We start from the raw sequence: 27,365 nt of genomic DNA on the forward strand, positions 1-27,365 counted from the left end.
ATTTGTTAAAATGGACAAGTAATTAGGGACAACTAAAAAAGGAAAAGTGGACAAATAATTAGGGGAAGAGGGAGTATAAAGTAATTACGACACTAATTTGTAATTGATTCAGAAAATAAGGCACAATTAATTCAATTAAAACAATGCATCTTAGCGTGGTCAATGATGCACATATTTGTTGATTAAGCAATGATAACATGAGCTACTTCATCTTTTACAGAAGCTTAGATTCCTCCCAATAAAAAAAATTGAAATTTATGAATTTTTATACCGATCTCAAATTAATCTTATAACAATACCTTCATTTATAATCACTCATTTATAGATATTCAGTTAATTTGTTAATGTATATCAATAAAGGTCATTGCCATTGAAGAGAATGACTTTTTTCTATCATGCATGCATGCAAACAAGATAAAAGAAAAGTAAATTTTGAGAAAAAGATAGACATATCTTTTTTGATTTACTTTTTAATTTTATAGCTTTTTTTTTTCTAACTTTTTCTTACTTTCTCATCATATTCTTTTTGGGTTGATAGAATTAAAAGTTGCACCCAACTTATATGAAGAAGGCACATCAACTACAAAAATATTGGAAAAAAATTAAAAAATAAGTCATTTAACATGTATAAAATTTTACACTGTCAAGTTAACTCTAATAACAAAAATCATAATTGTTCGTGACAAACCTAATATGATAATCAGAAAAATAAAATAAACAACATTTCAGTCACGTCAAATATTATACTATTAAAGTATTATAAAAATTCTTTACACTATCAGATAACTAGTGCCCTCTTTGCTTTTGGCACAAAAACTAATTTCCACATATAGGTCCATCATTTTTTACTAGGGTTTAGCTTTCGCGCTAAGACCCTTTTGGCTATAAAAAAAAAGTACGAATTCACATTTTTGGGAATAATTTTTTAGAATAGCATATGAAAGTTCACCTTGAAGAGTTGTTCCAAAAACCCTGAAAATCATTATCTTGATGAATATTCCTTTTATCTTGTTGAACTGATAATTCAGACTTTCTTGAATATTCTTCATTCTCAACTAGAGGCGGATCCAGGATTTAGAGTCTCTGAGTGCCAAGTAAATTCATCTATTATATCAATTTAGACTTCGAATCAAAATATTCATCAACCATCAATTCCTCTGATGTATCTCCGGATGACAAATTATCGAATACCTCAGATTGGCCTAAAATATATTCAGAGAACAAATTAAAAATGAAAAAAAGATTAATTAAAATTTGGTTCTTGACATAATAAAAAGTTAATTGCTATACTTAAGGACTCAATGCTTTTCTAGAGAATTAAATAGCTAAGATAATAATTTAATCATATGCTAAGAGGTGAATAATTAACCTGAAGAAGCTGATCTATCAGTTGTCTTCACAGTCCGATACATCTGCAACGATATATGAGAAAAATTCGTTAATAGCATTATTTGCACCCATATTTATGAAAAATAGCGAGATTTTGCATAATTACAAAATGTGGCAGAATTTTGGTTTCAAAACGTAGTGAAATACATTGTATCCAGGCACATAACAATAGTATTGTATCCACGCTTATACAATATATAACAATAGTACAATATTCACGCATATACAATATAGCGGAATACATTTGTATTTGACAAATTAAATTATTAGTTCCAAGTTTGCATAGTTTTATGATCAGTGCCTATTTGAAAAAGAGAAACAAGGTCATAGTAATAGAAAATTAAGGTGTTAAAATAATTACACAGTAGCTTGATAGATATCATATCATGTACTTTCTTCCTTTTAATTTATTTGTTTTTTGATTTGGTTCATAGTTTAAAAAAATAAAGAAGACGTTTGAATAATATGATTATGAATTAAAGATATGTCAAATGCATCAAAATATCTATTAATTTTACGGTTTTAAACATGTCACGTGAAAAGTTAAAAATAAAAAAATTGTTATTCTCTTTTAGGGAGTGTGCATAAATAGCATATGCTAGTACTTAATGCTATTACAAATGACCAATTACATGAAGTTCTTGAAACAGTTTTCTGTGTTGCTAACAATTCATAAAGATATGGAGATATCATTGAGATATGATCACTGTGTCATGTCCTAGTACAACAGTACTTTCTTTCTCTAAAATTACAAAAAAGGAAAAAAAAAACTACAGTAACTTATTACTGGTATATTTAAATACATTTTCGATCTTGCAATATGAGTGAAATATACTCCTAAATTCTAGTCAAATTTTGGAGTGTTTTTAACACTTCTCTCGGCTTTTAATTAAGAGTCTCATGCTCCTACAAGAGTTTGAAAACTACTTTGCTATGTCCAGATGTGAACCCAAGATTTGAAAACTTTGGGTGTACCAATATTACCTTAACTCAAATATGAGCTCTAAGATAAATTTAAAATAAAAACAGTGAAATAAGACTATAGCTGGATTCAAACTCAGGTCTTGCGTGTAAATCATCTAACTTGTACCAACAGCACAATGACACTCCTATATTTTTCATGAACTGTTAATTATATCCTAATTTCTGTCAGTTTTTCAAGATATATATATATATATATATATATACACACAATTTTTTCTAAAGTTAACAAATACACATATACCCTATCTAAAGAGGTGGATCCGCTTCTGGCTATACACCCCTACCTAGAGGGGTGGATCCACTTTTGACTATGTCATGTTGCAGATCAAGGTGTTGGAATGGATTAATAAGGAAATAGTGTTAGCTTGTTTTCCTTGTCTACCTGATGTAATTATTGATGAATCATTATATGAAGGAGACTTTTTCATCTCTCTTGTAATTGAACTCCCCTTTTAACTTTTTACAAGTACTATTCCTTTCACACTACACATGAATGGATGTTTGGTTCTCCCAAAGTATATAAAAAGAAAAAAAAGGGAAAGGGGAAAAAAGCTGCATAAAGAAAGCCTGGCAATGCAAAGGAAAAAGATAGCATTGGAATTTGAAATGTAGAACCAAAACCTTGTTTTTTTCAAAAATCACTAAGCTTCTTGTTGTAGGTAATTAAACACATTGAGATTAAGAAAGACAACTTCAAATGAAGAGGTTCCCTGTACAAAAATAATTCCTAGCGGTAATAAATATACAAATTAACAAAGAGTGTTAAATTTTTTACCAGCATTAGTTAATTGTCATTGGATGTAATATCGTTATTGACTTTAGAGACATTTATAAAAAGTGTCAATTATCTCTAAAAATATACTTGGCGACAATTAAGCTATTATCGTTCACCAATTAGTGCTAAAAATTCATTTTAATTTGATGTAGTGGCATAATAAGGAAAAGTAGCAAGTAAGATCTATAGAAAAATTACCTGTAAATGGGATTTAACATGTGCTAAGGTGAGATCTTTGACATCCATAAGCTCAAGAACTGATTTTGGTGTTGCTCCTAAATACCCCCCAAAAAAATACAAAAAGCATCATATACTGATTTAAGTTATATAATCTACTTACTCCATTATTTTACTTAGTTAACAATGAGGTTTAATTAAGTAAAAAAATATAGCTTTCCTTTTCCTATCATAGTCTATCTGATAGAAAATCGAGTACTTCTTGATCGTGATTATCTAAACTAGTCTGAATACCATTGGTAAATAATCATCAAGGTACTAAAGAAACAAAACCAACAATTATAGGAACACCAACAACTAGTCAACTACCAAAAAATGAGCTCTCATGTATAGAAACTACCAAAAGTACTAATGAACTTTTATGTCAGTTCTTTGTTGCTCTGATTCGTAAAATTAAAAAAAAAAAAGATCAAACCATCATGAAATTCAAAGTGCATTAGGAGAGTAGAAGCCTACTTTCATGGCCACCCAAGAGCTCAACAGCATGAACAAAACGAGCATGGAGAGTACTTGTCCATCGCATCCTTGGAGCCCTAGTGCTCCGTTTAACCGGATATCTTGATAAAAATCTTGATCTAAAAAACCCTCCTTGTTGAAAATTAGGTCTAGTAGAGACACAAGAACTTATTGTGTTGTTAATATTATTATTGTTAATAATAGAACAAGGAGAAGAAGGTATAGGAAATGTAGCAGTAGTAGTAGTAGTAGTAGTACTAGCAAAGGGCTTTTGATGGTACACCGGAATGCCTCTTATTATCATTTGATTTTGTTGTGAGGTGTTATAATTTTTGAGATTATGTAAATAATTAGGTTTTGTTGGATTATTGGATAAAGAAAGGTCAAAACAAGAAGAAGAAGTGTTACTAGAATTTGTTGATTCCACCACATGAGCTCTTTTCCAAAACCCTAACTCCATATGCACATCATCTTCACTTGTAATTTTCCTCTTCCAAGTTGATGATGAAGGTTTGATGTTTGGTGGGCTGATTTTTAGGGATAAGTCTGGTTGTGCTGGAAATAGTTCCATATATCCTTGTTACTTCTTCTGTTCTGACACTGTTCGAATTTCGAGAGTAAAAAAAAAAAGGAACTTTAGCACATAGCTAGATTCAAATTTTTTTCTTTACCCTTTTTTCTCCTTCTCTTCTTTGTTGTTCTCTAGGTTCTCTTCTTTTTTAGCTAGTTGTTTCTTGAGTTATTTGAAGGTTATTACTAACAACTATGATATATATACTAGAAGATGGATTATTTTTTGAGAAAATTAAAGAGATAGGTGGAGGAAGAGAAAATTGTGGATTTTTCCTTTGGGATTTGAGGTCATTTGTAGGGATTTGAGATTGGGAAATAAGAGAAAGGAGGTAGAAGAAAGGACAAGGTATAAATGAAGTGAGTGGTTTTTTTTTTTTTTTTTTTGTGTGAGGTAGCATATCTTAGAAAATGACATTTGAGGGGGCTAGTGTGCGGAGGGGTTGGGTAAGTAGGGTCTCTACTTTTAAGTGGACGAATAAATTTTAAATTTAAATTTTATGAGTTTTGAATTTTAAGGAAGGGTAATTTTTTTTCCATAGTTAAATCTTAGAATTAATTACTTACTTTTCAAACCATTTTTTAAAATCTAATACTAAACATCAATTAATATAAATAATATAGTAAATTATTCATGTTAATCATATATTTTAAAAGATATGTAAAATTTAAAGTGGACAAATAAAAATGAACAAATCAACTAATATAATAAAGAAAAAAAATACTATGTACTTATAATTTTTTATGAGACGTGGAACGTGACGAAGTAATACTCCCTCCGTTCTTATTTACTTGTCATATTTTGACTTGACACACTTATTAAGGAAAATAATGATTGATATAATGAATTTACCATTTTATTCTTATTAATTGATAGAGTCTCAAACATACGAACTGAAAGATCTTCCCATTCTCCGTCCTTCTTAATGGCCTACTTCCAGATTCAGACATATCTTCCACGGAGTTAGGCAAGTTTAAACTGGAGTATTTCCTCACTATATTTTTTTAAGGGCATCAACTCAATGTTAATAAATTGAGAGTATAATAATAAAAAAATTGTTCCTTGATTTGTTAAATATGACAAGAAAAAGTAGAAATTAAATATGAAAATATTTGATAATTAGTAAATCGTGCTGGAGAAAGTATTGAAAGGAGGGTGTATATTTCACTGTTCTTTTTGGGATTCTCATTCGGTGTCCGAAGTCCATGTTGGAGTCTCGACTAAATTTGAATTGCGCACTATCAGGCCTATTTAGGGGTAGCACTCCCAACAAGATTTTTTCCATATCCAAAACTTAAATCCAAAACCTCTAATTTAGGTTGAAACAGTCTCACCACTGCACTATAGGTCACAACCCATGTTGATAGTATATTTCATTTTAAGGATGGGTGGCACAACCACATAATTTCTAGACCTATACATTCACATGAAATGATTTTGCACATTTCCATGTACCAATAATGAAACTTACTAATCACCGAATTATGATGAACTATTTTGAGTTCAAGTTCTAAAATGGTGGAACTATTTTGAGAAGTTGAATGCAAAGTTCTCGAAGTGTGAATTTTTGAGTTTAATTTTGAGGTATTTTTGAAACACGTGGTGTCTAAGGAGAATATTAGGGTGAATTCGTCCAAAGTTGAGATAGTTAGGGGCTGAACGAGGCCTACTTCAGTTATTGAGATTCGAAGTTTCATAAGATTTTAAATCCTAATTAAAAATGGTGAACTATTTTGAGTTTTTTTTTATAACTAAAACTAATCATTATCTTGGAGTTTCAGTTTTCACAATTAAGTATAAATTTATAACCATAAACAATAATGATTTTTCAATTATATGGCTAAAATATAGGTCTTTGTAAATTTTCCTGAGATATCTACTTTCACTCGATACATAAGTTTAAGAAGCAAAAGAATGGGAAACTTACATAAATATACCATATTAAAAAAATATTTACCATTTATAGCAATAACAAAAAAAATTTCATTTGATCACTTTTAATACCTATTACAAAGAACAATTTATTATTCACATATAATACAAGTTTTATTGGTGGATAATCCATTTATAATATAATGTGTCAATTTCTTACCAAACAAGCATAATATATTTTTAAAAAACAGTTATAATTAATACATATATATTGCATACATAATTCACTTTTAATATATATTGTAGATTTAACATAGTATTGATATGTATTGCTATAAATGGTAATAAATAAAAAATATCGCTAAAATCGATAATTATTTATTAAAAATTACCCATCCAAGTAATTTTTCCAAGAATATATCCAAATTATTAATTTATCTGATTTTCTATATTTAGTTGCAAAATTTCACGATATACACATCACACACGCCTCAAAATAGGAAGATTTGTTTCGACTACAAAGGAAAATTCTCCAAACAAATAATAATATAAAAATATACCCTACAAAAAAAAATTGAGAAAAAAGAAGAAGAAGAAATGCTCATACAAGACTTGACCATTGATCATATATGCTTGGCTAAAGAAGAATATTAGTATGATTTTCTCTATACCATAGCCACAAAATATATATTTTTTATGAGCTTGAAGCAGAGATCTCTGATTAAGAGTTATTGAATTCCAAAAGAAACTCAAATCTCAAATAAGATTTCAACCCAAACCTCTTATGGTTTTTATGTATTCTTCATGGGTTCAATTAATTATGATTCAATCACTTAAATTCAATCCTATTATGCATGGTTTGATTCAATTATGTGTTTTCCAATTGATTTCATAACTTGAGAATTGTGCTTTTGAGGCTGAGGGAAGAGAAGTTGTATGCAAAGTTCTCGAAGTGTGAAGTTTTGCTTGATTTTGAGGCATTTTTGGGATACGTGGTTTCCAAGGAGGATATTGGGGTGAATTCGTCCAAGGTTGAGGTAGTTAGGGGCTAGACGAGGCCTACTACAGTTACTGAGATTCAAAGTTTCATGGAACTGATACGCTGCTACTATAGATGTCACTCCACCACAATCCTGGTCACAAAACATGACTAATAAAGTAGTAATTGTCACACTCTCATTATCCAAACAATGTATAGACGTCACTCCACCACAACCCTGATCACAAAGCATGACTAATGAAGTAGTAATTGTCACACTCTCATTATCCAAACAATGTATAGACGTCACTCCACCACAACACTGGTCACAAAACATGACTAATGAAGTAGTAATTATCACACTCTCATTATCCAAACAATGTATAGACGTCACTCCACCACAACCCTGATCACAAAACATGACTAATGAAGTAGTAATTGTCACACTCTCATTATCCAAACAATGTATTTGACATAGGTGTAGGATCCTCCTATTATAAGACTGAACAAATTAGCCAAAAAGTTGGAAACATATTGAATCTTTCTAGAAACTTTTAGCAAGTGAACCTTATAGAAAATCCTCAATATATATATCTTATGAGAAAAACTCATTGAATTATGCTCCTTTTTATTTTGATAAGACCCCATTAATTAACTTTTAGTTATGAGCAAACTCAATACAATTGACAGTTCAATTTTGTGAAGGGTAAAATAAAATCTTTTACTATGTGGTGTCTATGGCTCATGGTCACAATTTGTCTTTATTTTCCTCTCAAAAAAAATTTGTTTTTTTCTCGCCCATGGTTTTCTCTTATTTTCCCTTTTTTCTCAATTCCATGCTCGTGAAAAAAAAAAAAACAAGAAATGACACTACTAGGATATTTGGGCCTACAATACATGGCAGTCCAATCAAATATTTCTTTCTGTTCATTTTAATTTATATGACGCAAAAAATTATTAATATTATTTATATAATTACTAAATTTTGTCACAGGACGTAAAATGAGTAGTTCAAGTTTTTTTAAAATAAAATAATAATAATAAAAATAATATCATTCTTTTAGAGACGGAGAATAATACATGTAAGGTACATAAAAATTGTGAGAACTTTTGTTCAAAATATAGCTCAAAAAAAATACATTTTGCAAGAATTTAAAAATTCAGTATGCAAATCCAATAAGTATGATCCATTTATCCATGTAGAAGTCGTTCTAGTTTCCAAGTTCAGGTCGAGTCTCTTATAGGCCTTGGCCCTTGGGTTCATGTAGCTTCGCAAAATCAAGTCCCTCAATTTTTTTTCGCTTTTTATATGTTAACATGTCAACTTTCAATAACTAGGTTATATTGATCGACCTTAGTAGAGGGAATGCCGACATTGAGAAAGCGGGAAGTGGTGTGGAGAAACACCGTTAAAGGAGGATTTTGGAGCTTCATGTGCATCTTACGTCCAATAAATATTGTAATACACTTGGTGATAGTGGTTTAAGTGAATAAATTATATCATTGAAATTATGCAAATTAAATTCGTAAATTACTAGTTTCGCTAACATATAATCGTAATCATATTTATATTTTTTTAAAATAAAAAATAAAGCAAGATTGAATGTTCGAAAGTAGTTTAAATTAACGGGAGCTATATGTATTTTCATCAAACTAAGGGGAGCTATATGTAAATTCTCAAAAAAAAAGCCTATATTTCTTATCTGCTCCATTTTTCACAGAAGAAACAGAGAAGCAAACATGGCTTCTTCTTCCTCTTCTTCTTCTTCAGTGGCTCTCAGTTTTCTCTACCAAAACCCCATTAAAGCTTCACTCTCAATTCCAAAAACTTTTTCTCCTTACTCAAAACTCACATTCCCATCTATTGCGAGCTTTTATTCTGCAATTCCCCGTTTGGATTACAGCAATTTCAAAAAAATCAATCCATGCCTTCATTGCAGCAATCTTCCTACTGCTTCCACAAATAACACTCAGTATGAGGTAATTTTTGTTTTTCATTTAGTACATGAATACTTTAATCATAGACCCATTTGGCTGCTACGCAAAATTCATCTTCTTTTGGGGAAAACTGTATTTACTTTTTTGCCACTGCCATATGCAACATATCATCACGTTCAATCAAATAACAGATTGATTTAGTGATTAATTTTCGTATGTTTTGATAAATGTTTTAAGTAGTACCAAACACATCCTTAAGTCTAATTGGAGTTATTGTTAACATGTATCTTTATCAGGGAAGAAATTAAGGAACAACAAAATGAACGTTTACGTGCAAATTCGAGCTACCCAAAAGATGCATATTATATGTGAAAATTGCATTGATGCATATTATGTATTGTTTCATAATGTGTGTTTGTGTTGTATAGTAGTGTGTTCTTTAATGAATACAACGTTTGGATTGATGGTATGGTTCTCCGTCGTTACATAATGTCACACATTTATAATTTGAATGGTAAACCTACAAAAAGTTGTAGGGTACGGTGTAGAGCTACTATGAAAATGAAAATGTAGGGTACATGATAAAATAGAATTATTAGTAAATAATAAATAAAGACAAAATGAGAAGAAAATAAGATATGCGATCACACCAAATCGATCATTACACAAAATGGGTCATTTAATCGTGTTACCTAATGATATGGATTTAAACAATACAATACAATAGAATTTAAGTAACAATCAAAACAAACATTGTACTTAACTAACAATACAATACAATACAATGGGTAACAACCATCCAAACAAGGTGTAAGTCTACATGGTAACCTGTAAAGCATGAAATTTATCACAACATATTTTGTTCTTTGTATTTGGTAGTAAAATCTACCTCCACGAGGTAGGGGTGATGTCTGCATACACTCTACCTTAACCCAAACCTCACCTGTGGGATTTTACTGTGTATGTTGTTGTTGTTTTATTTGGTAGTAAATTTTTAAAATAGTATCAACTACCTGTAAACTTTGCTGTTATTCAGAATGAGTTTACTTCTCTTTACCAACCAAATTGTGAAACTTATTGCAGTTTTCAGATGGCTCCTCTGAGGTGGAGTTAAGATTAGAACTTGGGCAGGGAGATGTAACTCCTAAGGATATATATGTAGATGCAAATGAGAGCTCATTAGCAATTAGAGTACAGCAATCTGGAATCGTTCGGACTCTCATGGAAACCAGTACTCTGTATGAGAAAATAAAGCCTGCAGAGACAATATGGTAAATGAAAGCACAATTTTAGTGAATTTGTTATATCCTTGTGCAACGTTTGCTGAAATAAATCGTGTCATGTAGGTACATAGATGAAGATCAATTAGTAATTAGCTTGAAGAAGCAAAACTACGAGTTGAAATGGCCTGACATTGTGGAGTCTTGGGAGTCCCTAAGTGCTGGAATTACACAACTCCTTAGAGGAACATCAATATACTTAGTTGGGGAGTCAACTGAAATCAACCAGAGGATTGCTCGAGAACTGGCTGTTGGACTAGGGTATGTTCCTCACTTTCATGAGTAAATGATAATGCTGCATGCAGTGATGGAGCTACAGTATTCTTATATGTCATATATTAGTCCTCTTTCACCGAACCTAGGTGAAAAGAGATGAATGGATCATGATAAATAGCCTGAATGGTGGTTTTCCAACATCATTTTTTTTTCACTTGACAAAAGAGATGGATTAGTTACAATTTTCCTTCTTCCACATTCATGATCGTCCTTTTACATTACATTACTGCAATTTCCTCTTTCCCCTGCACCCTCGGGATTCTTGCTTGCTCCTTTAGTCAAGATCTTCTAAAAAATGTGTTCAACTCTTATGGTGGTTAGGTACACTCCACTTTGTACAAAGGAGCTGCTAGAAGCATATGCCAAGCAATCAATGGAATCGTGTGAGTTACATCCATTTTTCTTTTCACAGAAGAAGATAATTATCGTTAAACAATAAGTTTTACAAGGAAGAACAATAGAAAAAGAAGTGTTTACAAGGAAGATCTGAATTTTCATAACTGCACAATGATAAAGCAGATAACTTAGGCAAGAGATAAAGCAAATATTGGATTTTGAACATTGTGTGAATGATGCTCACTGGAACAATTTATTTACTTTCTCACACATCTAAATGCATAGTAGCTCTTTGTTTGGCTTCACTTAAAAATTTCTTCTTTCCTGTTTCTTTTCTTTATTCAATTGTTCTCTAACCAATTCCAGGGGTTAATGAGGAGGGGTCTGATGCTGTAGCAGAAGCAGAAAGAGCTATACTAGAGAGTCTGAGTAGGTATTTACATTGTCTTGCATATCTTACTCATTTCACTTGGTACTGGAAGTAGAATGTATTTATATTTGATTCTTGTTTTAGCCAAGCCCGTGCTGTTATTGCAACCTTGGGAGGGAAGAAAGGCGCTGCTGGAAGAGTAAACCAATGGAGGCATCTTTTTGCTGGATTCACCGTCTGGCTTTCCCTTTCTCAAGCCACAGGTTAGGAAACTAAGCTCTCTCTCCCCTTCATTTGGATATACAGTATGTTTTACCAGCCTATCTATTGTTACATTGCTCTTTTTTTTTGAGACGGTACATTGCTCTTTTTTTTCCGTCCATGTATTTCCAATCCCCTTCCTTAGATAGTCGAGCAGTTACAGAATACATAGTTATTACAACTTTTTTCTTTTTTGAGCAAGGAATGGAGAGCTTAAGTGTACATCATAAATCAGCTGACAAACTGCTCTTCTTGCATGTGGCATTATAAATTGATATTTGTAGTGAATGCTTCTCTGAATTGACTCCAGGGAAGTGGTAAAATTCCTTAGTTGACAGGCCAATATAGGTATGTACATGTGGACCATAAATAATGTGAAAAAGAAAAATTACAAAAACTAATCACCCTCTGGGAATATTAATTTTAGCAGAAAAAGTAGTATATTTTCTTTATTTGATTCTTTTTGAGTCTTTCAATTGCTAGAAACATTTCTCTACTGTTGATACTATATAACTTACAGAGAGAAAGAGATAAGAAATGGACATGAAAATTGGAACTGAGGTAGAAACAAGGTTCTCCTGATTCTAAGTGCTTCTGTGAACCCCTATGTGAATCAAACTTAGTAGACAACTATAGGAAGAATCTTAAAATTGGCATCTTAGAATTTTGCACTTTTGAAGTTAGAATCACTGGCTAACACCTGATCAAGTGCGGATAATTGATCATTAAACTGAGAGCAACTGGAGTAAGCAAGGAGGACGAGAAGGAGGTCGTCAAAAGTATAATGGAGCTTCAACTTTCAAGTCCATGTTGAAATTGTAGGAACATGACATCACCTCTCTTGCAACAGGGGGGCCAGACTGGGGGAATAGCAAACAGTATCCTTTGAAGGACCCCATACATACAGTACAACCCATTAAGAATACTTTTCTTTGTTGTGCTGAAACAGTTCACAACTACCAAGTGCACCGCCAAATTATAATGGAAGTTGTCATATTTCTTAAGCTTGTCGTTGTCTTTGCTAATATCAATTTCAGATGAAGAATCTGCAAAAGAGGAGGCAAAAAGGAATATGCAAGATAGTGGTCAAGGTTACTCTAACGCGGAAGTGGTAGTCAAGCTCGGAGGTTGGGATCCTAACTATTCAAAAGCAGTAGCTCAGGCTGTGCTTAGTGCCCTTAAGCGCTTAATATTGGCAGATAAAGACCTTCCAGGTACACCAAGTCTCATGATCATGCTTTGTTCTATCCTTAGTTATTCACAAATGAACTTTGAATTTGTTGTGGATATAAAATGATCCCCTTTCCCTTGACATGAACCAGAAGTCTACACAAGCTTGTCATGTGCTCTTTACTGTTATTTTTTTCTGTTCTGAAGGGAAAAAGAGTTTATACGTAAGGTTGGGCTGCCGAGGTGATTGGCCAGACATCAAACCCCCAGGCTGGGATCCATCAACGAGCATTGATGCATCTTCTCCGCGGTCATAGCAGAATCACAGTTTATGCATTTAAATGTAACTATTTCTCTACCCCTTTGGCTCTTGTCTCAATGTATCATAATTAGAAAGTTTCTTCTCGAGGATATCAAGTTGGATATTCTCAACCTGCTCTTTCTATATTAAGGGGAAACAAAGACTAAGGTCTTGGCCTGCATGGACAAGACTGATTGATTGTCCAGAAAGTTCCCATTGAGCCCCAAAGGCCATCCGGTTAGTCAGATTTTGTTATGGAAAATAGTGAATTTGTATGCTGTGAATAATTAAATGTTGCTTATATTCATTCTTTATTCTAATACAGTAACACCTCATTCTACTGGCATCGTTTGTCTAATAATTTTATGACTGCTATAGTGAGGTGTTCTTACATATGTATAATATTATGAGCACACATTTAAATACAATTTTCCTCCTGGACACTTGAACTTAAAAATTATGTGGGTTAGATTAAACTTGATTATCATAAATATTTTAATATTTTATTTTACTACAAAATATTTGATAGTTGTATTAAGGAGTAATTTTGCAATAGTGAAATATTACTATAATTTATTACGAGGTTTGAAAATATCTTTGTATGTAGTAGTGTCTTTCTGATATCTTCTTGGTTCATACCAACAACCCATAAGGTAACCATCCACACCATAAGGCATTGAGATTAATTGACTAACGACCCATAAGTTAACCGTCAACACCACAAATTATGGAACGACGATATAATTGAAACACAACAGAGCCACTTCTCGATTGTTACATAGTTCTCTTGATAAAAAATTCCCAATGTAGAGTACGGTAATTTAGAAGAACGAAACAAAAATCCTTTTAAACACAATTAAGAGTATAATACATATTCCGGAAGCTGCCTGTCATTTTCAATTTTCAAGAGATTTGGCCTAAAGAATACACACATCATGTATCTCAAGATTTAAGAGTTTCTAGGAGGCAAGTGAATTATAGAAACATGATAATGCAAGTAAAGTAACCTCATTGAGGGAAACTCACAAAAGGACAAATTTCACCCCTCAGCTTCAAAGTGATTCCAGTACAATGCATAAGCTTTAGTTAACATACAATGACACCGATGTTTGCTACAGTTTTATTCCCTTCAAGGCCAGGGTGGGGTGGGAACGGAGTTGGTCGCATGTCACCCAACCTAAAACCAATTTAAGCTCCAGTAACTTCTGCTGTGCACCAATTATTGCCATCACAGATAGGAGAGAAATGGAAGTCGCATATATAGAAGAAAAGAAGGGGCAAGCCTCGACATAACTGCATCTAATCACAAAATGTTCAAAGAAACTAAAGCTACATAACACCAAGAACAAAAGAAAAGAGATAGAGAGAAGAGGATGACGCTTGATTGGTAAAAGTGGACCCTTGGCCACCAAGCAGGCAAACCACCTTTCTGGTACAGCCTCAACAATTACTCTCCCCACTCGGCACATTCATAAAGCATGGAGATGCGGAAGGCGGCTGCAAACACAAAGGACAAACATTTAAAACCTCAAAAAACCATTCTATACAATTCATTCAGTAGCCTGCATATACCAACTGCACATCCATATACCTGCCAAGAGTAGAATATTTAAATCCCACCACATAAAAGAAGCAAAAGAGACTACAGAGTACATAGCAACAAAGGGAAGACCCAAAAAGATGTACTAATAAGATGTGTAAAGACCTATACCAACCAAATTAATAAAATAAACCCAGGAAGATGTAAACCAAGAGAAGTCACGTCGTGGAACAAGACCTCACAAATTTCACCCGTACATCTGAGAAATTCAAAGATCCAGGTGTAAATCACATTTACACTCTGTTAGTTACAAAAATATGCAGTACCTCGTATTTCAGGTCAAATAAATGGTATACTTAAGAGCCAAAATTGCACTTGCCCCTCAATTCCTAATCTAGTTTTTGATTTAATGGAATACAAATTCATCATATACCATAAAAACAAATCCAGTCAATTCTTGAATAAAAACACTGATATAATGAATTCATCGAAAGCTTTGATCAATCCTTCGAGACTATTCCATCATTCCCTACACATCCAGGATTCAAGAGGAACAAAGTTGTACTTTACAAGTCATAATTATTTGTTACGAAATAGTCACTCAACTTTGTCTAAATATCACTAGAAGTCACTAAACAATGTTTTGTAATAAAAAATTCATTCAACTTTACTCAAGTATCATAGAAAATGTCTTATTTGTTTCCCTCTAAGTGACTCCATGATATTCAGGCAAATTTTAGCTTCTCTCCTCACTAAACAGACTTTTTTATTAAAAATATAGTTTAGTGATTTCTGTGATATTTAGGTAAAGTTACCAACTTCTTCACTATAAAAATATTTTTGTGACTTGGGTACAATAAAGTAAAAGCTGAGTGTATCAATGATATTAACCCAAAAGCCGCTTCTAAAAATATACCAGTTGACATGCATGTCCTACATAAATGAATAACATTAAGACATCTATGTAATCTAGCATTTAGATTCTAAATTATCTTTATTCTTGTTCTGATGTTAGGATAATCTCATCCATTAACATTTAGTGGATCATTTACTAATATAGGGAATGAATTTCATCATGCCTATACTGTAATCCTCCCCCCTACTTGTGTAAGCATTCTTATGATGATGATAGTACATCACTATAAAATTCACTCCCTGGAAAGAAAGTAAAAGATGATGGAGAAAATCTGAAAATACCGCCACAACAAGGGCATTCAAAAATTTAGTAACCACCACCAACATAAACAACCAGATTGACTGTATAGTGACAACAGTAAGGTTTCAATACACTTTAAACTAGAGGATAGATTCTTGGACCAAAAAGGAAATACAAAACAAAAGGATACATATGCCACCTAAACTTTTTAAGAAAAACATGCCACCCAAACTAAGAGTAAACCAGTTTTTTTTCCTACTTTGCTTAAACCAAAATCAATATATCAATTCGAGATGCAGTTGTCAACAAACACCCCATCGGAAGTACAAAACTACCAAATCATACATGGATCGGAGCACAGTACCTTACACTGGAGATTGGTTATGGTAGACTTCAATAACTGATCACCCACTATCAACCTCAGCCTTCTAATGAAATCGTTCCGGGAAATTTTCTTGCTCTAAGAAGAAAACAAAGGAGAGAGGTTCAGGGCGCAGGAAGAAAGTCAAAAAGGAAATCATTAGACACAACCATCAACACAACATACCCTGAATAAGTCATAATGTGCATGAACCAATTTCAAATCTTTTGGAGACACTTTAGCTGAAATAGCTCCGAATAACATAGAGAAAGGCATCCAGGGGGATTTAGGGGATTTATTTGTACCCACACCAACACCACGGGATTGCTGTATGTTTCTTACAAATTGACAATTCCCCTAATAGCATAAAACAGGAGATGTTAAAACAAGGATATTAACTTATTGAGAAGACTTGGGCTAAAAATCCAAAGAAATTTCCATACTTCTTTGCAAGTGAACGATAAATTATTAAATGAAAGAAAAAAAAATCGAGCAACATGAAATAACTTTTCCCCCAAAATTGCTAACACTAGAAGAAGGCAGAGGCTAAAAATAAAAATATATCTTTTGAGTTTTGACTAGGTTATTTCTTAACTAACAGAACAGTTCCAATTAGAAAACAAGCAAAACTGCCTTGCCACCTAATAGTTTCTACATGTAGATGTGCTATGTAAAGCAATTGCATTGACAATCTCATTACCGTGCCAACAGCAACACAAGTCACATGCCAAAAAGAAAGAAATTTATCACCCAGTTTGCTTCCTATGGTGTCAAGATATCATCACACTGAATGCTCCTTTAGCTAAAACTTGAGAACAGTCCCTCACGGGAAACTACACACACCCTTTTGCTTAGACTCGGAAGAATCAACTAAAAGAAGAGATCATTCTCTTTCTTCCAATAGTAAGATTACCGTAAGCGTGGAGATCAAGTGCAACAATGCTTCACATCAAAACAGTTTTGCTGACAAAATGATCAAAATTTTAGAATTCACACATCCTCTGAGAAGCTAACTTTAATCCACCTCTTACAAGTTCGCCAAGGTCTGTCAATGAATGAACATTCATATATAGCCAAAAATATGTGCTGATACAAAGCCTTCAAACCTCATATTGCAAATTCTTGTGCGGACCCGCAGCAAAAAATACTATCTCAAGTCATAGATCAGTTTTCTGAAGACGAGAGCACAGAAGGTACCCACTGGAGCAATCAACTTGTGCCAAGAGAAGCACTTCATGTTACCCCATATTGATGTAGTAAGGAAAATAGAACTCGCATTAGTTATCTTCCCCTCAAAACAATTTTTGTTAACCTCTATCATATTAGCAAAAGAATAACAAAGACCATTTATATTTACTTAATTTTTAATGCTTGCTGTTCTTTTTTTTGGGGCGGGGAATCGGGTGGAATGAGGGGAAAGTCAAATGAAGGATTACCAATTCTGTAGGCAATTTATTCAAGTCCAACTGCTCCTCAGAACCCTGAGAAGTAACTCTGGAGACATCAAGCCGACTTTCTTCCTTTATTGGAGCCCCTGGAAATAAAATACAAACTCAGAGCCACTTCTGAAAATAGATGGTAAAAACAACACAACCAAAATTAAAATGTATTTGAACATGAAGATTACTCAATCAGTAAGCCAACGATCATTGAGTGATAATAAAGTAATTTGAAAAGTATAATTACTGAATGGCACATTAAATCGGCATAAATGTTCTTTTTACGCCTTGGATAAATAAATCAATATGTTATGCTGTAAAATATCTGGAACATCTTTATCTCTCTACTTCAAAAATACCTTTGAGCAGTGTATTATGATTGCAAGTTTCTCTCTTTTAATCATTGATAAGCTAGTCTTACTCTAGAACCTTCTCCATAATGATATAAAAGTTCTTATGTATTAAAATAAGGCATTGTGGAACTAAATAGCTAGTGCCATCGTGTTTAACGCCCTCCAAAAGCCCATAAAATATCAATGATGTAAGCCAAAATCCCACAAACTTCTTAACAATGGACTATCAAGCCCAATTATCTAAAAAAGACTCCAAACAAATTAATCTATGGTTTCCAAGCAATGCTCCATTAAATGCAGCCTTCAGCAGTTGCGAATACATTTTGAAAATCTAAAAAAGGAAATCAAACAAAATATAATAACAATGACCCTCAGATCATAAATAGTTTAGATCAAGATACTTCAATGTGAGGCACTAGAAATAGAACAATCACATAACAAGGCTAAGAAACGTGTCATTGTCACAGTGACCCGAATCCTCAACATTACATGTGCGGAAAGTGACAACACAACCTGACAATTGTTAAGAAAGTTACAAAGTTATTTACTTCACAAATAACAAAACAATAGTGTTGCACATCATAATAATCATTACAAGTATTCAAAACAAGAGCCAACTTCTGTGTTCAAAACTTTTCTCAGGCAGCAAATATCTCAAAATCCTATCTTTAAATAGTAGGAAAAGTAGTAACACAAGACATGATCGCCAAAGCAGTGCACATCCAAATCTTTTGTATTAGTTGATCAAGCATAGTAATTTTATTTTTAAAGCAAGTTTTTTTTAAAAGGGAAGTAGGTCCCTGGATGTAGAATTAACAGATAATATTTGACTGATTTCACAGATAAAACGTGAACTAAAAACTCTGTTACTTTGGAAGTCTGAAGTACTGCAATATTAAAAATAACAAAGAGGAAATGCTGTAGTTTCTCTTTAAGGGAAGATGACATACTCAGGGTAATCAGCAATCAACACACTATTTAACTTCATACTAATCATGATATTCTGACATTTAAATGTAAGGAAAACGAGATAAATAAGACACCTTCTGCTCCTGAAGACATCCTGAAGCTCACAACATATTCGGGATATATGTGTGTGTTCATATTCATGTTCCAAACAGTATAGTAAGTAGGACTCTCCAGATCATCAACACCACTATCATATTTATCATTGCTTGGATAAGATTGCTCAGAGCCAAAATGCAAAAGTTCTTCATTGCCCAAAATGACACGACAAAGAACCATGTAACGGATGCCATTTTCGTCAATATCACAGCTAGCGGCACTGATGAAGAGACAAAAAAAAAGTGAAACTGAAGTTAGATCCTCCTGAAAGATAAGATCAGTGGAATACAGAGGACAATTATTTTTTTTATTTTTTTTGACAATTATTGTTTCTTTTGTTTTTTCTTTTTTTTATGGGGGAGGGGGGATGTTTTCATTAAATATCAGGAGATGATATCATAATCACAACCAAATGTGTTCAGAACACAGCATTGTGTTCTTTAAGATATTCTTTCCCCTTTTTATTTCCTGAACACCCCCTGCAGTTATAGGAGGAGCGCAGTAAAAAAAATTGGAACTGCATAATCACAATGATCAATGATCTCCATTAAGCAACTGGATAAATTTAAAAACCATTCTAAGATCATGATATTGGAACTCCAAACAATAATGAGATCATCAATAAAAATGATTTCTCATTACAAAGTATTACCCAACCTTTTAGAGGCACAGTCCTGGGCAATGAGGTGCACTCCGACGCCAAGATTAGTCTTCTGTCCACGTGCCCCATGCATAAGGCCATAGTTCATAATTGTAGATACTACCTCTTTGGAAGCGGCAAGCCAAGCATACCGAACATTGGAGTTCCCACGATACTTTTGGGTTATCTCAACCTGCTTCTCAAACAGTTCCAAGCGATTTCTCATATATATACTTAAGCATTGACTAATTTTGACTATATCCACCATACAGATGGTATTCATTCCCTTAACAAACATAGTTTTAACAGATTCTGCATCCACCAACTTAAGTGTATCCTCTAATATAGGAGACAGACTTTCCTGATCCTGTTGATTTTCTGCCACATATGATTTTTGATCAACAGCAAATTGTTGATTTTCTTTTAAAGGATCAACTTTAATCCTTTTAACACGGACATTTGACTCTTCCACACCTTCATCCACTTTGCAATTATTTGGTCCATTAAAATCTATTTCAAGATGCAACTTGATGTTAGTTGCCCTATCCGGCTCAGCAGCACTGAATTCTTCAGTTCTCTGCGATTGGATTTCAAAGTTGTCATGCATTTTACAACTGACGAGACATAAATCAGGGAAGAAACAGCCACCTGCTTCGTCTATCCAGGCAATGGGTTTCTCTAATCCAGTAACCAAATTTACCTGAACCATATATAGAATATCAAGTATTACATGAAAGCCACCAAAGTTCACCTCAATCACAGCCTTCTTTGCACGAAAATCTTCTTTGACTATACGAACAATATCTTGAGGGAAATCATTCCATTCACCATTCTGATGATATAAAACACGTTGTGGCAGTCCACTTTTAATGAAATTTGAGTAGTTCTTAAGTGTCGATTTCCTGAGATGTGATCTGCAATTAGATTCACCTTCTACAGTCCTTTTCCTCTTACCAAGCTTGCTATAAAATGAGCTACAATTTGGTTGAAATGATAGCTCCTCCAGCTTCTCAGTGCCAGCTCCAACTATACGTGCCACGTACTGAGATGCTACTTTACTTTTTGAGTCGACGTCAGCTGTCCTACGGTCATTATCTAACACTTCAACCCAGTTTGACTCCATTTATCTACAGGCAACTACTATTTACAAATTTCTAACAAAAAGACTAAATCCTAAACTAGTATAGCACAGGTCTGTCATAACGAATTTCTGAGAAGCCGCATCATGAAGAACGAAATGCAAAACCTGACAGGAGAAAAAAGGCAATTAGAAAGCCATTCATTCGAAATAAAATGGATAAGGATCTCTTCATATGAGCAGCATGATACTCGCATAAAAGAACATGTCATAGTTAAAAATTACATAGCTAAGGTAATCTAACACTAACTGAACACTGAGTCCAGCAATAGAAGTAAATTTCATGTTTTTTGGTGTGCGAAACAAAAGCAAATATTTTTCACACTTCTTTGTGAAAGAAAAAGCAAATTTCATGCCTAAACGCATATAACTATGTGCCAAATTTATTTACTTCCTGCAAGTGTGAACATCTCTCCCTAAAATCAGTAAATTGTTCCGACGCCTATGGAACTTTGAGAAACCTACCAAATTCTGCAATGAGTGGCCATCTCGGCAGAAGCATGTTGTCTCCATAATGTTGATGTCAAGTCAACAAATTTCCCTTTGTACAAAGGTAACTTACGAGCTAATTTAATTCACCTCCTCTGAAAACATAATTTTTGTTAGCATTGAAAGACAAAAAGATGCACATAAAAATGCCGAAACTTAAATTTCCAGATAAAAGGAAATAAATAAAGAAAAAAGGAATTAAGGTCTATCATTATCTTTCTAGCAAGAAAATCAAGATTAGCATTACACTTAAATCTCTTACTTGCACTTAAAACTTCAGCTAATATTCAACCGTGAACAAACACCAGAGAAACAACCACGTGAACTTTTTGTGTTTTTCACCTTTTTGTTTTCAAAACCGTCTTGAATTAAATTATAATTCAGCAAACATGTAACCCCCACAAAATATATTCATACATACATATTATGATTTAGCACTTCTCGACAAATATCATTTTTTATTATTCTATTGGGTGTACAATTGGGCAGTAAAAAACTTTTTTGTACTCTTGGGCGCAGATCCTCCTATATATATATATATATATATTGAGAATAACGCCTCACGCCCAACCATTCAAGATAACGCTCGTATCCTCTGTATTTCAGAGGCGGTTGGCACAGAGTTAGCTGAGTGTATATATAGGTGTCTCTTGTCTGTTGGTAACACCACGATGGGAGACTATGAGGGACAAAGATTCTAATCCAAATGGCTAGGTAATTTCTTCACATGCCGCCTCCTTGACTTGACAGTTACTGAGGATGTACTTATTACCATGTGGAATTGTCAAGGTGCCGATGTTGCCAATTTACACACAAGCTTTCATGGCTATACAAAGTTAGCATTGTTCTCATATTTCAATTCTTCAATATAAACATTCCCGCAAATTCACCATATGGTCACGCAACCCTTTAATTAGTCAGATGCCTCTCCTTGTTTTCTCAACAACTCGGACACACAATACGCATGTCTAATTAAGAAGTGATAATCAAATAAAGTATTCCACTCAAGTGTAAAAATATAACCCTCATTTAATTTAATCTTATCTTCGTATATATAAAACCTCAATAAACTTACCTGGAAAATGAAAAAAAAAACTTGCTACTTCAATAATTTATCATACCGCACCGCAAATAACCAGCAAAAGTCTAATAATTTTTCATGATTTATGTAACAAGAAAAAACTTCAAAAAACAATTTTTTTTCTCTTAGCACAATTTTTCACGATTTTATAACTAGAAAAAACTTCAAAAAATACTCACAAAATAGAAACAAATCGGAAAAAAATATTTTATCACAAATTAATTCCAGAAAAATGAATTCCGAGCCGATCTACCCTGGAAACCTTCGGATTTAGCAAAATCACTTCCAAAACAACGCAAATCGAAACAAATCAGTCCAGATCCAAGCAGTGAACCAAAAAAAAAAAAAAAAAAAACTTGTTTTACCCTGCTTTAACATATACCTTTCATAGATCAAACGCCGTCGTCTTTATCTTTGTGGTCGTCTCGGAGAAAGAATCAAAGGATACAGAGAGATAACTGAGGAACGAACGATCAAACAAAGCAGCGGAGATCACGAGACGACGGCGTTGATACGGAGATGGAATTCACTGGATAGCTTGTGAAATTCATCAGCTAAATTATTATAATTAATAATAAAGAAAACATTTATAGTTTCTGAGGAAAATTCAACACTTTGAATTGTAAGTTACTTGGGCGAAAAGAAAGAAAATAAATAAAATTATATTTTTGAGCGAAAAAGATAGGAAAGAGAGATAGGTCGGCAACATTTCCTTGTAGCTTCCATTAGTGAATGTATTATCTATGTAAAGGGGTAGTGTGAAGGCAAACGATGTCGTTTTAGTTCTCGAAAATACGTAAACGACATCGTTGTATTTGTTTTGTCCGTTGTGTATACTTTTTGACCTTTTGTTCGACTATTGAAGAAGTCGTTTTCATTTGAGCCTCTTTGATTTAAGGGTGTCTTCAATATTTTTTATATTTAATTAGTTACATAAAAATATTTAAAAAAAAAAAAAGAATTATTAACGTTTTGTTGATGGTGTCTATTCATTCTTTATTTCATTCTAATAGCAGTCATTTCCACTGTCGGGCAGAAAACCCTAGTTTCATTTATGAGCATATTAGAAAGTAATGGCCCGTTATTATTATGTAATATTTTTTTTATTTTTGTTAAATTTGTTTTTACGTGAAATTGAAAAAAAAAAATTGATAAATCTATCGGTGTGTTTTGTAAAATGTTAATTTTCTATATTTGATGAGCTAAAATTTTTGCAACATATTTCCTCTAGAAAATAAGTTTTTTTTTTCTTTTGAAATGAGGAAATGATTTCTATAATAAATATCATGACTTGATATCAATTAAAAGTTGGATTACAAGTATGTAGCGTAAGAAAACCTTGCATATTAATCGTTTCGTTTGTTGATATTTTAAGGAACTAAGTTTTACAAGATAGTTATGTACACTTATTTTACATAATAACAAAATGTGATACATTGTATAGACAGTTAGTTGAGATGCAGATTGAGTTGTTTTGATCTTTGATCAAAAGATTAAGACCTGATACATATGAGAGAAGAAGAAAAAATATTATTCATAAATTACAAGATTGGAAAAAGAATCAAATCACAGTTGCTTGAAATAGGAGGTATGTACATACATGAAAGCAAGTGTACAATTACTTCAATATAATGACTTAAGAACCAAGTGCAAGGCTGATAAGGCTAGGTAGATAGCTATTGTTTCCGAGGTCGGCCAAAGCAGAGACAAATTGATAAACACAAATACAAGTAAAGTTGTCGATCGAGTTTATTCTTTAAGTTCACGAAAAAAAAAAACACAAATCTTCTTGTGGTTCATCTAGGAAAATGACCGCAGACTGGCACTACTTTGACTTGAAGTTCTTTCATCATTCAGCTTTTTATTGGTAAACTAAGAAGTGATTGACTGTACAGAGAACTATCTCCAAATTACCTCCAATGCATCGATTAATAAATGAAAAGGATAAACGTAGTTCTTTTACACAATTCAAGTAGTTCATATATCATAATACTCTGAAAAACTATATGAGCTCTAAGGCAGTATATTGATCACAATAATCAAACTACTTTCACTGCTAGTAATATAAGTAAATGCAACAAACTATCAACCACAACTACACAAAGGCCAAGATATATATATATATATATATATATATATATATATATATATATATATATATATATAAATATGGTCCAGCAAAATCTATAAAATGGAAAAAAATTGTACTATAATGGAAAAGTCTAGTTTTGTGACTTCAATTGTGGCTTAGGATTTATAGTCTTTTATCATAGTTTTGTGCTCTTTAAACCGAAGACATTTTGAGGAATAGATTATAATGCCCAAAGTAAAGACACCCTGCACATACCGAGAATCACTTCAAATGATACATTCAAGAGTTCAAAAAAAAAAAACTTCCATTGAACCGTTGTTGAATTATGTCTTGAAAGTGTTAAACACTTTAGCTTGTTTTACCTCTTCTCAAATCTAACTCGAACAACGGAAAAAAATTGTGTGGGACATCACAAGAGCTTAGAATCAATAAGTTTAAAGGAATGATATTGCTACTTATACGCAAGTACACCAATATATGGCAGGCTTATTGTATTGATTAGACTAACTAATAGTGTATATGCAATCACTTACGGTGCTCACTTGTTTTTATAAAAAATCAACGGCAACATCGAAGACAAATTTGAGGCGAAACAGAGATGAAAGAGCATCTCAAATTTCTGAATTCAACAAAGACGCAATTCTTATAGTCCAACTGGTAACCCTACAGATCTAAAACAGAAGAATCGAATTGGGTCTTGATTTTCATAAAAAATTATGAAAAATGGAGAGAAATTTCAGAACCACAACCCAAAAATATAACCAAAAAGCAGAAAAAGATAACAAAAAACTGCACATTTCTTAATAACACAATACAATCATTTACCTATACAATAACAACAACACATGCAGGAAAATCAGACAGAAAAACTTGATTTTTTTTGCTTTGCAAAATAAAGAAGAAAAGAGACAGAGCATCAACTCTCATAGAATGTCCTAAATGCACATCAGTTTGGCAGCATTGCTACGTGTCTCTTCCAAAGCAGTATTAAGACACATATGCAGCCTTTATTGATGAGTTTGGTAGTGTAAATACCAAAAGACCCTTATTCTTTTATAAAAATGGCAAAAATCAGCCATCTTGTTGTTTCTTCTATATAAGTAAGTAAAAGTAAAGTATAATAAAAATAAATAATTTAAATTAATTTGACGTTTTTCTTAATAAATTATTTATTAGGAGTTTATTTTAAAAAAATAATTTTATTAGTTATACTTTAAAAATATAAATATGACTATTAATAATCTTATATAGTTATTTAATGATATATATAATATTAAAAAACAATTTGTTTTGAATATAAAAGCTACATAATAAAATTTTATTAAATTATTTAACTATATTAAATTTAAACAATTAATATGTAGAGAATAAAAATGGAAATATATAGAAACTCAATAAAGTTATCATTGTATAGGTGTCAATTGTAAAATTAAATGGACCCCACTATATTCAATGATAGAAGGCATAATATGTAATTTAGTAGAAAAGTGTAGGGTTTTTTCTAAAGATGTTAAGAAGGTACAAATAATAAGGCTCATAGTACAATTTTTTTTATGCAATACTTATCACTTTGAGAAGTTGGAATGACCCCCACTTGCCAATTGAATGACCAATAAGCAGCCTTTGAAACTCTCTCCTCTAATATATACTAGATAAGGATGCCCGTGCAAGGCACGGGCATATTGTAGAAATAAAAGAAGTTGTAAGAAAAGTCGTGCACACATGATTAAAATGAATATCAACGTGACACATTTACATGTATTTTACGGAATGTTATACATGGAGCTATCTAGGAAAGGCCAAAATAGACATGGTAGGTAATTACATATATGTTGCCTTGGCGTGAAAGTTGAATCTGGGAGGTTGTGAATTCTGGAATCCCTCAACACAAGTCTCAACAAAAATAGATTTTTTCAGGTTGAAACTTTTTTATTACTTGAAAATAAATTAAAAGAGTGAACTTACACGGTTCAACGGATAATAAAGAGAAGTGGGAATACATCTAAAACCTTAAATTGCATAGAAAATAACACACCACTTTACAGATGAGCTATTTAAATTTGGAAGAATCCAATTGACAAAAGCATGGAAGAAATGATCTGCCCGACTTTATTCTTATGTTTTCATTCACCTATATATTTTGAACACAAAGGAATAGTCAGTTGGATGTTCTTTAGAAGGAGTAAAGGTGATATTAACTTCAACCACATTAGCAAGTTAACAAGAACAAATAAAGTACTACTAAACATAACTATTTGCAGAAATAGAAGTATGTGTAAAAAAATAAAAAAATAAAGGAATAAATTAACACAAATCAACAAATAGCAAAGAGAAGTGGGATGAAAAGGCTTGTTCATCTAAAACCATACAAAGTTATGGAGAAGGAAGAGGTGTGCTTCTTACTGAATTTGTCTGATTCGACATCGGAATGCATCTTTGCTGGCTTCCACCAACTTGTCTTTGCAGTATGCCTCCAGGTGCAATTCTTTGAGAGAGATGTTGAGGGGATTATTTGTGGGAGAAACAGCAGAAGATTCTAGTCAATTTGTAAACATTAGTGTAGCAATTTATTGAGGTATTCATTAGCAATCATGCAGAGTGAAGTCCCCAAATACTTATCCAAAATAGAAAATGAGATATCTCAAAACTAACACAAGTCCCCCAGCACTTAATGCTGTAAATCTTGGAAATTGAGACAAAAAAGGCATGAAATGTGGAGAGATAACTCAAAAATTTGAGAGACATTTTCTACATCAGAGTATGTCTCCATAATGGCTTCCCACACATTCTTAGCAATATACACAACAAATAAATTG

At 32.7% G+C, this 27,365-nt stretch overlaps 5 protein-coding genes across 5 annotated transcripts in view; 2 read left to right on the forward strand and 3 right to left on the reverse strand.

Annotated features, from left to right (window-relative positions):
- The window catches only part of LOC125827213 (40S ribosomal protein S30), a 359,593-nt gene that overhangs the window by 173,812 nt on the left and 158,416 nt on the right, over positions 1 to 27,365 (reverse strand). The gene's annotated exons all lie outside the window — the stretch shown is intronic.
- LOC125827187 (uncharacterized) overlaps positions 1 to 27,365 on the forward strand; it is a 62,434-nt gene that overhangs the window by 14,250 nt on the left and 20,819 nt on the right. The window lies entirely within an intron of this gene.
- Positions 730 to 4,781, reverse strand: LOC125827203 (probable transcription factor KAN2). The gene is made up of 4 exons (XM_049506565.1): positions 3,842 to 4,781; positions 3,347 to 3,423; positions 1,370 to 1,412; positions 730 to 1,202 (listed from the first exon to the last, which is right to left on the reverse strand). The coding sequence occupies exons 1-4, from the start codon at positions 4,410 to 4,412 to the stop codon at positions 1,108 to 1,110; spliced, it is 786 nt and encodes a 261-aa protein (XP_049362522.1). The 5' UTR covers positions 4,413 to 4,781; the 3' UTR covers positions 730 to 1,107.
- On the forward strand, positions 8,981 to 13,541 carry LOC125827190 (probable inactive shikimate kinase like 2, chloroplastic). Its single transcript, XM_049506553.1, has 8 exons — positions 8,981 to 9,243; positions 10,285 to 10,472; positions 10,548 to 10,742; positions 11,079 to 11,140; positions 11,460 to 11,526; positions 11,608 to 11,726; positions 12,762 to 12,938; positions 13,102 to 13,541. The coding sequence occupies exons 1-8, from the start codon at positions 9,004 to 9,006 to the stop codon at positions 13,209 to 13,211; spliced, it is 1,158 nt and encodes a 385-aa protein (XP_049362510.1). The 5' UTR covers positions 8,981 to 9,003; the 3' UTR covers positions 13,212 to 13,541.
- LOC125827215 (inactive poly [ADP-ribose] polymerase RCD1-like) lies at positions 14,438 to 23,173 on the reverse strand. The gene is made up of 8 exons (XM_049506576.1): positions 22,840 to 23,173; positions 21,353 to 21,471; positions 19,767 to 20,995; positions 19,088 to 19,329; positions 17,689 to 17,786; positions 16,439 to 16,609; positions 16,256 to 16,351; positions 14,438 to 14,692 (listed from the first exon to the last, which is right to left on the reverse strand). Exons 3-8 carry the CDS (start codon positions 20,870 to 20,872, stop codon positions 14,636 to 14,638), a joined length of 1,770 nt encoding a protein of 589 aa, XP_049362533.1. The 5' UTR covers positions 20,873 to 20,995; positions 21,353 to 21,471; positions 22,840 to 23,173; the 3' UTR covers positions 14,438 to 14,635.

The sequence above is a fragment of the Solanum verrucosum genome, unplaced genomic scaffold, assembly GCF_900185275.1.
Source record: "Solanum verrucosum unplaced genomic scaffold, falcon-dt-bn FXZP01000060.1, whole genome shotgun sequence".
NCBI lineage: Eukaryota > Viridiplantae > Streptophyta > Magnoliopsida > Solanales > Solanaceae > Solanum > Solanum verrucosum.

Excerpts from the sequence above, each read along its gene's own strand:
- LOC125827203 (XM_049506565.1), bottom strand. The coding sequence starts at position 4,412 with ATGGAACTATTTCCAGCACAACCAGACTTATCCCTAAAAATCAGCCCA. Across the intron at positions 3,424-3,841 it reads GCTCTTGGGTGGCCATGAAA|GAGCAACACCAAAATCAGTT; the intron begins GTAGGCTTCTAC and ends GGGGGTATTTAG. Across the intron at positions 1,203-1,369 it reads TGATAGATCAGCTTCTTCAG|GCCAATCTGAGGTATTCGAT; the intron begins GTTAATTATTCA and ends AATATATTTTAG.
- LOC125827190 (XM_049506553.1), top strand. The coding sequence starts at position 9,004 with ATGGCTTCTTCTTCCTCTTCTTCTTCTTCAGTGGCTCTCAGTTTTCTC. Across the intron at positions 10,743-11,078 it reads GAACTGGCTGTTGGACTAGG|GTACACTCCACTTTGTACAA; the intron begins GTATGTTCCTCA and ends TATGGTGGTTAG. Across the intron at positions 12,939-13,101 it reads GGCAGATAAAGACCTTCCAG|GGAAAAAGAGTTTATACGTA; the intron begins GTACACCAAGTC and ends TCTGTTCTGAAG.
- LOC125827215 (XM_049506576.1), bottom strand. The coding sequence starts at position 20,872 with ATGGAGTCAAACTGGGTTGAAGTGTTAGATAATGACCGTAGGACAGCT. Across the intron at positions 17,787-19,087 it reads GATGTCTTCAGGAGCAGAAG|GGGCTCCAATAAAGGAAGAA; the intron begins GTGTCTTATTTA and ends TTTTATTTCCAG. Across the intron at positions 14,693-16,255 it reads TAACCAATCTCCAGTGTAAG|CCGCCTTCCGCATCTCCATG; the intron begins GTACTGTGCTCC and ends TTGTGTTTGCAG.